An 11,244-nucleotide genomic window follows, 5' to 3' on the forward strand; every position below is an offset into this window, starting at 1 on the left:
AAAAAAGTTACAGATTTTTCGGTTGCGTCATACATTTTATAAAAATAAAAACATTTTGCTTCACCGCTCGTCCGGCCCATTACGGCTGTTAAGACATTTGTCAAAGTCTTAAAAAGTTAAGGCTACTTGAATCTGTGGTGGGCAATGACATTGACAGTTGATTGACAGCTTGTCACCTCGCAGAATTCATAACCGTTTGTGCTCTCATCTGGTGAACTGCTTTCTTTGATATATATGTGCGGCTTATCGACTCGTTTCTCCACCCGGACCTCTGATATTGCCTGCTTCAACGACGACCTTCGCTTGTGAACCCCGGACCTGATTTTGATAGCAACTTCGACGACCCTTGCAACTGAAACTGGACTATTGGTTTTGTGCCGTGTTTAGCACCATGAATACAAATACTTATCAACGGTACAAAGATCCTAAAACATGCTTTATACCAACTTGCTCCAAGACTGATCTGAAAAACCCGGATTTGAAGTTTTTTACTGTAAGAAAAGAGCTGAAAGAACGTTGGTGTCAAATGGTTGGCAGGAAGTGCCCAAACCGAGCACTGTTTTGCTGTGAGGACCACTTAAATGTAAGATGCCTTGTCTTGTTTACTATTCTGTAAAAAAAATAACCTCCATGTTAGATTTAATGAAATGCCATTTTTTTATTGTGTAATTATGGATTAAAATATTGAATGTATGTAATCTGGTAACAAAATAGTTTAATGTGAATACGATTTATGTTTAAAAACCCTTTCTCATACCACTGAGTTTCTCAAAACTTTATATTAAAATAACAGATGTAGTTGTCAGTACTTACATGATCCTATGTAGGCCTAGTTTTCTCCAGTTAAAAAAAATTGTGCCTATGCCAATACTTAATATTATATTGCCCAGCAGACCCCAGGTTCCGTAAGTGAGCCACAGCAAATACCAGGGAACACTTGGAAAATGAAACTATACCTAAATGTTTACTATATTTTATTCATATTTTTACAGTTTGAAGAAGATTTAGAAAATTATGGACAATGGATCTCTGGTGCAAAGCCAAGACTGAAAATAAATGCCACACTCAAGAATTTCTCAAAAAAACCATTAACTGCAATCAATATGAATATGGAAGATCGGCCATCAACTTCAAGTGCTGCTGGCATGCAGGTCTCTCACAGTGTAAGTATTCATAATAGTGATGCCAAACAATGTATTAATATTCTATTAATATTCTTGGGTACAGTACCTGTACTGTAAAGTCCCGACTTTGGCGCCCTTCATTGAAGTTTTCAAACGTATTTTGGGCCAAGCTTGCGTCTTTGAAAACTTTTTTTTTCATTTACCATTTTGGCGCTCCTCTTGCCATCCGGCGCCTAAAGCGGCCGCTCCATTCGCTCTACCCTAGATCCGGGCCTGGCTACATGTGATAATTATAAATTTTATTAAATTTTTCTTAAATCACTTATTTTCATATTCATATTTATTTATTGCAACCATGGTATTTTTATATATATTACAATGTTTGGGTAGTTCCACATGGACCCTGGGAGGGCATAGCAAACATACATGCTTAGAATCTAATCTTAAATCTATGTGTATAATATAAAAGTAAGTATATAAGTCAATTAATTGTCAATATGTGTATTCAATACAAATAGGCAACGATTTAATTATTTAATTATTAAGTTTCAAGTTTAATGTAAGTCAATGTTGTGAAATAAGCACTTGACTTGAAAAGGTATACCTAAGTAAAAATTACTAGTGGCCATTGAGCATGAAGATGTGTTTACAGAACTCAGAAATGAATATTATGTCTAATATTTGTATACCAATGCACCTTCCATCGCCCACACTATTAACTGTCCATCGGTATACCTTATTACAAAAGGCATAAGGTCAGAATCAGAACGCATTTATTCGTTATATAATAGGTACATTGTATTGGTCTTATAGTTAAAGCATATTGCGAATGCTATGTTTTACCGCTAGCGCTAGGCATAAGAATTTGATTACCTATGTATAAAAAATAAATAAATATTATGGGACAATCTTACACAAATCGACCTAGTCCCACGGTAAGCTCATAAGGCTTGTGTTGTGGGTACTAGACGACGATATATATAATATATAGATACATATATAAGTACTTAAATACATAGAAAACATCCATAACTAAGGAACAAATATTTGTGATGAACACACAAATAAATTCCCTTACCGGGATTCGAACCCGGGACCTCCAGCTTCGTAGGCAGGGTCACTACCGACTAGGCTACGGAGGCCGTTAAACTAAATTAAACATTCACAAGTCTAAGGTATGCTACATTTGTATTTTTGTTTCAGGTTGACTCAGCTATACAGTGTGATAAAAGAATAGGAGTTTCAAACAAGTATGTTATGGCCCAGGCAAAGACTCAAACCAGAGCTACTCAATTCCGTGGGCGAAAAATAAAAGAAAGAGTAATACCATCACGAATGATGCAACTACCCAACACTGAGGAGAGCCCCAATCAATCACCATCCTTGTTCGGGACATCCAACTTTGACTCGTCTTCGAGTGCTCAACAAGAGCATATTGAAAAACGTGGCAGGGAGCACCTACTTAAAATTATTGCCAACAAACCTAAATTGTTTTTAGGTCTGCCAAAAAGCTTTTGGTGGATTATTAATTTCATTGCCCAGGAGTGTTCTTGTTTGGCATTTCATATAATTTTAACTTTCTTTAAATTAAAAAACAATGACTCGTTTGCTAGGATGAGTGAAGAGTTTCAAATGGCTAGGTCAACCATACGTTTAGTGTTTGAAAAGAATGTCGTAGTTTTGTCGACATATTTTCAAAATTGTATATATTTACCTCCACTGACAGAAATAAAAAAAAAATTACCATTAGCATTTAAAATTAGATATTCGAATGTACAGTGCATTATAGACTGTTTCGAGATTCAAATAGAAAAACCCAGTGATCCAGAGAAGCAAGCGCAGACTTGGTCGCAGTACAAATCATGCAACACAATTAAATATTTGATAGGCTGCACACCCGCTGGATACATATCATTCATCTCACAGGGTTATGGGGGACGTACATCTGACAAAGCCATCACGGAGTGGAGTGGCTTCGTTGATGTTCTTCCCCTAAATGCGGTAATCATGGCCGATCGAGGATTTAAGGAGATTGAATCCCTTCTAAGTACAAAAAATGGAAAACTCTTAAGACCTCCTAGTGTCTTTGCCAATCAAAAAATGTTAAAAAAAGATGTAATTAAAACTAAGGTGATTGCCAGTTTGAGGGTGCACGTTGAGCGTGTAATTAGGAGAATACGGGAATTCCATATGTTAAAACCTCACTCTGTGGTTAATAACAAACACATAAAATATTTGGACGACCTAGTCATTATAGCGTGCGGGTTAAGTAATCTTCAGAATCCGATAATAAAAGACGTTTGATATTAACTATTATGTTGTTTTATTTTATCACAAATCATAGGTAACCCGAGTGAAGTCCAGTGCTGTGGCCATATAGAGGGTAAGGCCAAATGACGACCGTCTGGCCTAGTGGGTAGTGCCCCTGCCTGTGAAGCCGATGGTCCGGAATTCGAATCTCGGTAAAGGCATTATTTGTGTGATGAACACAAATATTTGTTCCCGAGTCATGGGTGTTTTCTATGTATATAAGTATGTATGTATTTAGGCATAGTACAAGATTTGCATAGTTTGGGGCTAGGTTGATCTGTGTATGTCCGTGATGTCCCCTAATATTTAATATTTATTTATTTAAATGCCTCCAAAAAGCTTGGGGAGCTAGATAAGAAAACACTTAAACTTGCCAATTAAGAGGATTGCAATTCAGCTGGGACTTGTAACTAGATTGCAGTCCATCTGTTTCAGCCTCAAGTGGGCCTAACATTGCATTTTTTAAGGGTTAGGCTGATATACTTTAATACTAATATACAATACACTATCAATAGGTGTTAAAATGAGTAATAATCAGGTCAAGATAAATATATTTATTTAAGATAAATACAAAGTTCATAATGAATTATGCTGTAGATGCACTTTTCAAAATTACAGGATACACATTCTCTTTCCAAAATTTCTCTGCATCTTTCATCAAATTATCGATATAATCTTTATCAAAGTTTATTATAATCTTCTCAATTATCCCGTTGCTCTCAAATTTTGGGTCCGCTACACAGAACAAACACTTATTTTTGCCAGCCGCTAGCATCTCTAATTGCACTTGGCCCATGAACTTATTTGCCCATTCTTTATATAGTTTTTTTTAGTTTTGTCAGAAATGGGACACTTAATTTCGACCACAAAGTCATCTCCAATGCCATCAGGCGATGCTCCAAAAATTCCATCTATTATCAAAAATCCACATTCTTCTATTTCTTTATTTATATCAGTTCTTAGTTTATTTAGTACTCGTTTTTCTAGGATTTTACCCCTTTTCATGGCTTTCGTTTCTGGTGCTTTGCTTCCTCCTAATATTTCTTCAACAAGACTGCCCTGGGGTGTCTTGCAATGAGCGACTTCATAAATCTTTGAACCTGTGATTCGGCCTTGTCGAATAGAATGCCACAGCTTCGAGTTCACTTGGCCTTCCGTTTCTTTCATGATTTTTTCTTTATTTTCTCGCATTACTTCTTTGCTAAATATTTTAAACTTATTGAAACTTGGAGTATTTTCCTTTTCAAAAAAATCTACCATCATGTCAAAAATGCAATATTTTGACATGATGGTAGTTGGTCTTTCAGGATCATATGCACTGAGCAGGCTTTTGCCACAACCATGTTTCATTGCTTCTTCTCTCAGTCTTTTTAGTACACGAGGGTCCTTTGGCCCCCTTTCGGCTACTTCTCCTTTCGCCAAATCTTTACACATTACCGGTCTTTCTAGAGCTCGTTTAAGGTTGGGTTTCGTCCAGTAGCATTGGACACTGGTAGGTGAAGGTTCATCACTTCGTTTTTGTAGCCAATGTAGTACAACAACAGTATGTTTACACCCACCTAAGAAACAAAAAATATATATTTTAAACATATCTATAGTAAAACTTGTACTACTAATTCAGAACATTCACAAGCTCCGCTTTTCTTGAAATGACAGACTAATTTCCTTGTAGCACATATCTTTTAATATTTAATGGTAATATCTTATGAGGATAAGAGGTAATTATTGCATTTTGCTTCTACAAAATCAATATGAACATTTTTATAGCAAAACTTACCAGCCCCCGCTGCACAGTCACATGAAGTATCTATGATTGATTCATTTGCCTCGTCTAGGTGGACCATCACAACATAGTATTTGCTTGTTACTCTTTGTTCAGGAACAACTTTCGCTCTTACATCACAAAGATTTCCAGTCCGTTTTATTTCGACATAGCCGATAGCAGTGTCAACATATGATTCTCTTGAAGACCTTAAACAAAAAAAATCATATAAACAAGTACTTACTTCTTTAATAATAAAATAGGTAAATGATACTTATTCAATTAAGGACCACGTGCAGACACTTTATGAAAAATGGCCATGGTCCCACGTGTTTATTTTTCGCTTGCCAGGTCAAGATCAAGATAACGCGCGGTAGTGTGAGATATGGTATGGGGTATGGGTAAGGTTCTAAGGTTAATACTTACGATAAAGCTTTGGCATCTCTTATTTCACCAGCATTATGTTTGTCGCTATTTTTCATAAACTCCATAAGCATATATGGGTCTACTTTTGGCAAATTTGATGAGTTTGCTCTAACAAAAGCAGCGGTATCCATGTTTGCCGAATTCAAATGCCAAGGGTCGTCGAATTTGCTATCAAAATCAGGTCCGGGGTTCACAAGCGAAGGTCGTCGTTGAAGCAGGCAAGATCAGAGGTCCGGGTGGAGAAACGAGTCGATAAGTCGCACATATATCAAAGAAAGCAGTTCACCAGATGAGAGCACAAACGGTTATAAATTTTGCGAGAAGGTGACAACCTGTCAATCAACTGTCAATGTCATTGCCCCCCACAGATTCAAGTAGCCTTAACTTTTTAAGACTTTGACAAACGTGTTAACAGCCGTAATGGGCCGGACGAGCGGTGAAGCAAAATGTTTTTATTTTTATAAAATGTATGACGCAACCGAAAAATCTGTAACTTTTTTCTGTAACTAGAAATGGTTAGTCCTATCACCAGAAAAATAATCGGGCACTTTTAATATTTTCATCCATTCCCCATTGCTATCGGAGGTTAGGGTTTGTAGTTCGGAATGCGCAAGACTTCGATGACGTCAGGGCTATTAAATTAGTGTATACTGCGTTAGTCCGGAGTAAACTTGAAGCCGCATCGGTCATTTGGAACCCGCATGAGGACAAGTACGTCTTGCTTCTGGAAAAAATCCAGAAAGCCTTTCTGCGGTTCTTATATAAAAAGATTCACGGTTATTATCCATATTTGTACCCATCAAAGTTCCTGCTTGGCGTTTTAGGATTTAATTCCTTAGAGGTAAGGCGTAACTACGCGCTTTTGACTACTGCATGTAGTGTCTTACGGGGGAACTCGGACTGCCCTGAACTGGTTGCACAGCTCGTACGCCTGTTCGTTCCATCTATGGCTAAGGCCCAATTTAATTTTCGACCACGTAGTCGTCACCTATTAGCTGTGCCTAAAACACGCACTACATCCCATGGCAAATCACCACTTGTCCGCGCCCTACAATATATTAACGCGCTCCTCGCATCAGCACCGGAATGTGATGTATTTGCAAGTAGTTGGATGGATCTGTGTAAAGAATGTATGAAGTTCTGTGAGGCGATGGATAAGCGTGAATCTTCTGTCTTTTATTAGTTTTGATTTCTGACATTTTGTTCTGTTTTTCCTTTCTAGACTGTATCATGTACCTTGTTTGTATAATACTGTCTATTATAAATTTCATAGCGTATTAGTCCGCTGTAATGCTGTGTAAATTTTATGAATTAATAAAATAAAATAAAATAATATAAAAATCAGCAAAGTAACGTTTGTCTATAGCGGTACTTCGACTCTCAGAGTAACCGCCATCACCAAAGTAACTGCCATCATCAAAGTACCTGCCATCAGAGAAGTACCACCAAAGTAACTCAGTATAACATACAGACCAAATAGCTCAAACATTAATCGTCAATATAATTATCAATCATAATTTCTTCGGAAAATTAGACTATGAGATCGAGACATTGAAAAACCGTCGATGCACCAGCTCAGACCCTTCAGAAAAATCGTGAAAAGACAGTGATACTTGTATTCGAAATTTTAAAGATATTAACGGCTTCGGACTCCAGTGAAAAGTGCAGTGCACAATGGTTACTAATATAGTAAATGATGCAATGCACCAGACTCTAAGATTTAGCTGTGTCTAGATAGATAAGAAAATATCATAAATATCACTAGTGCGACTGTGATAACGTTCAAGGTTTTCGTTTCGGAAATAATGCGTTCACTCATTGCAAGAAAATGGACACAGATTGTTTTCATTTAAAATTAGTTTCTAATTGTTTTTGTACAGTAAGTAAGGTGTAAAATTTATGATTATAAGTATATGAATCTGTCAAGGTCTTTTACCTTGTAGCACTGTGATCTTACCTTCACCTTTTCTTAATTGTTGGCTAATATACCAACAATTGTAACACAAGTAACAACAAATAAAGTAAATGTATTGAATGCATATTACGCTGAATAAAGTTATTTATTGACAGTAATATTATTTGGGATATTTTTACTCGAGATATTTTGGTAAGTAAGTATGTAACCCACAGGCAGGGTCACTATACACTAGGCCAGACCGGTCGTAAAAAAAAGCTCACTCGATAGAAAATAAATGGAATCAATACCACACTCAAACCTTTCTTAAGAGCTCTTCCAGCTTGTACTCTCCACGTCCGACCCCGCAACCCTAGGTGTTTCACTATGAAAAATATATTAACAATAGCCGGCGTGAACTTGATTTATGCTCCCCCTTTTATCAGTGTTGCCATTACACGAACACATTAATGAAAATTCTGAAGAGATAAATCGCCACGTGAAATTTAATTTTAGTTCGCGTTTGTTGATGAAATAATGTCGATGTTTTAGAAGGTTACCCCCGAACAAGGTTAACAGTGATTCATTAGGACCTTTGCAGGGTCTGTTATAAGCAAGATGGAATATTGTGACTAGGTATTATATACAAAGGTAGGAGGTCATTTAACGAAATTATTATTGGAAAAATGTTATTATAATGTCAATGATTTTATTAATGATATTAGTTTTTAAGTCCAATGTCTACCTATTAGTACCTAGTAATTATTGTTAAATTTATATTTTAATTTTAAGGAATGCCCATAGGTTAAACTGTGTATACTTATATTTATTATAGATAGGTTTACTATAATTATTTTGTACGCCGAAAGGCAGAGCATGAAGGACAACTTTGTACAATATTTATAACATCTATATACCTAGTGCTTTACTCATGTTTGACAAATAAATAATCTTTAAAGATTCGTAATTATTTACGATACAAGTGCGAGAAATAGAATATTCGCAACGAGTGGCGAATTTTAAAACACGACCGAAGAGAGTTTTTTTAAATCGACTCGTGTTGCGAATTAAGTACCTATTCACACGTGTATTACAACGTTTTACAGTACATATATGGCCCTTTAAATTGTCGATATATACATAGTTACGTAATGTGCTTATTATATAGTACAGGGTAATGGAGCACCAGATGTACTGGCGATTTTCCTATTTTTCGCATTTGTGACGTAAATAATTAGTACGGTGTATGGAATTTGTTTTTTGCTTTAATCAATCCGGACGGTACTTTCAATAAGAGAATACACTTTTGTCTAAGAGGCAGTCTTAATATTATTAACCTTTTCCACGTCGTATCAAACACAAAAGCTGTCACTCAGACGTCACATCATTGAAGTGTCAAAACTGAAGTTGAACTTTATGTATATGCACGTAGGTCGATGTTACTCTGTGGTCTGTGACCGATTAATCGGTCTTTGGCGTTGAACCTGCGGTGCGGATATGGCGTCCAAAAGGTTAACTCTTCTCTATCTGGGTTTAGCTAATTTATTTGAATAAGCACACGCTAGTGTTTGAACTATTACGTTGGGGAAATGCGTTTACGCATGCCACCTGGTCCGGGGGAACCAGGGGGGATGACGGACTAACCAGTGGAGGACTACCGTCTAAAACCACCAACGAGTGCCGACTCCGCTTTAGATGGGGTGCCGCAGGGTCGCTATCAGCATTCGACCACGTGCGCCCCGGCGGACAGCCTGTAGGCCGTAGGCATTTTGGGTGCCAGTTGGTCAGCACCCCAGTCCTGTGAGCTTTTAATCGCGGGGACTCCCCCGGAGCCCCACGCAGCCACTAGCATAGCGCCTGGCTCTGCCCCCAGCCCGTCGTCGACGGAGTGGATGCGCGTCAGGATCGTCCTCACGCGCACGCTCCGCTACCTCCTTCTGCGACATAATTTCGTCACTGAAGGAGGCCATCGCCTTCCATGCCTCTTCGCTGTCGAGCATGGCATTAACAATGCTCGCCAACGAAAGGTCTGCACCTAGTGTTGCTTGAAGGGTGGCCCGCTGGGGCCCCCATGCAGGGCACTCCTCGAGAGTATGACGCGCCGTGTCTACAGGTGAGCCACACTCATGGCACATGGGGGATTCCTCCCTCTCTATGCGGTGCAGGTACTTACCAAAGCATCCATGGTCAGTAAGTATCTGCACCATGTGGAAAGTTAGCGTACCTTGCTTCCTTTCCACCCAGCGTTCTAGATGCGGCAGTACTGCATCTACCATCATCAATCCATATTTTGCATCTTCGAGCTCTGCCCTCCATCGGCGAAGTGTTTCCACTTGTGCAGATGCCCGGATATTTCGAACGTCTTCTCCATCTGGGAACTCTGCCGCCGCTCTTCTCCCAGCTCTGTAGCGGTGAACCTCCGCAAGAATGTGAGCCTGAAGGTCCCAGGGAGGGTCCGCAGCCAGGATCGTTGCCGCTGTAAACGATACCGTACGATACCCACGTACAGCTCTCAAAGATATTGCCCTCTGTGGTCTGCGGAGCAGAGCCCTATTCTCGGCAGAAAGGGCATCAACCCATATGGGAGCGCCATATAGGGCCATACTCCGCAGGACACGAGAGTAAAGGAGTCTACATATAGAATTTGGCTCACCCACGTTAGGAAGCAGCCGGCCGAGGGCTGCAGCTGTAGACATCAGCCTAGGGGCAAGACTGGCGAAGTGCGTCTTAAATTGCCAACGGCCAACTATCTGACCCCCTAACCCAGCGATCAACAAACGTAAACTATTCTAGTCTAGCTCCCACCTAAATTAATTTACTTGTAAGGTAGGTAGCGTACCTAAATTTACAATTAGATTTAAGTCTTAGGTATATTAACCGTTACCAAATAAATAATAATAAAGATAAGTAAATAAATAATAACTTTTACACTATTTAAAGTAATGTCATAATAAAACAAGGTCAATTAACCTTTTCGACGGCGTGTCAAACACAAAAGCTGTCACGCTGACGCCACGTAACCGAAGTGTCAAAACTGAAATTGAACTTTATGCCTATGCACGTAGGCCTATGTTGCTCTGTGGTCTGTGACGGATTAATCGGTCTTTGGCGTTGAACCTACGGTGCGGATATATCGGTCATTGGCGTCCAAAAGGTTAAAAGTACCTACCTTTAATCCGATAGGTTTGATATTATTATCGGCCTGTGTGAAAATGTTTGTTAGACACTGTTACAAAAGTCAAGAAAACGAAGTCAAACCCTTTAAATAGGAACCATTCAAAGCAACCCAGCACAATATACAGTCGACATCAAATATATCGGAGCGGCCAATGTGCTCACAAATATCTAAGCACGCCTTTATTGTCAATTTGTCAAGGCGTTAGAGTGCTTGTTCAGATATTGTGAACACCTTGGCCGCTCCGATATATCTGATAGCGACTGTAGGTACAAAATAAATAAACTAAATTGAGACAACAATAAGCCTTCGTTTGGATATTACGGGAAAATTATCCTTTATAATGGAACAGGTAAATAATATTGTGATACTCTTCATTTTGCGGTCCGTATCGAGGTTGTAATCAGAGGGCCTACCACGAGAAACAAAAATACAAACTTCGTTATCTGCCTCTCTATTGTACGAATATGGACGAGCGAAAGAAAGGCAGATGCTTAACAAATTTTCGGTTTTCATTTTTTGCAGTAGTCCCTTTGTACGTGGGCCGATCAAT

At 38.7% G+C, this 11,244-nt stretch overlaps 2 protein-coding genes across 2 annotated transcripts; one reads left to right on the forward strand and one right to left on the reverse strand.

Annotated features, from left to right (window-relative positions):
• Positions 1–228: 228 nt before the first annotated feature.
• LOC134655531 (uncharacterized) lies at positions 229–3,428 on the forward strand. The gene is made up of 2 exons (XM_063511006.1): positions 229–583; positions 2,328–3,428. Exons 1-2 carry the CDS (start codon positions 392–394, stop codon positions 3,426–3,428), a joined length of 1,293 nt encoding a protein of 430 aa, XP_063367076.1. The 5' UTR covers positions 229–391.
• A 726-nt stretch (positions 3,429–4,154) lies between these two features.
• LOC134660737 (uncharacterized) lies at positions 4,155–6,193 on the reverse strand. The gene is made up of 3 exons (XM_063516525.1): positions 5,623–6,193; positions 5,212–5,405; positions 4,155–4,993 (listed from the first exon to the last, which is right to left on the reverse strand). Exons 1-3 carry the CDS (start codon positions 5,751–5,753, stop codon positions 4,212–4,214), a joined length of 1,107 nt encoding a protein of 368 aa, XP_063372595.1. The 5' UTR covers positions 5,754–6,193; the 3' UTR covers positions 4,155–4,211.
• Between the last annotated feature and the right edge of the window lie 5,051 nt (positions 6,194–11,244).

This window comes from Cydia amplana, chromosome 2, assembly GCF_948474715.1.
Source record: "Cydia amplana chromosome 2, ilCydAmpl1.1, whole genome shotgun sequence".
NCBI lineage: Eukaryota > Metazoa > Arthropoda > Insecta > Lepidoptera > Tortricidae > Cydia > Cydia amplana.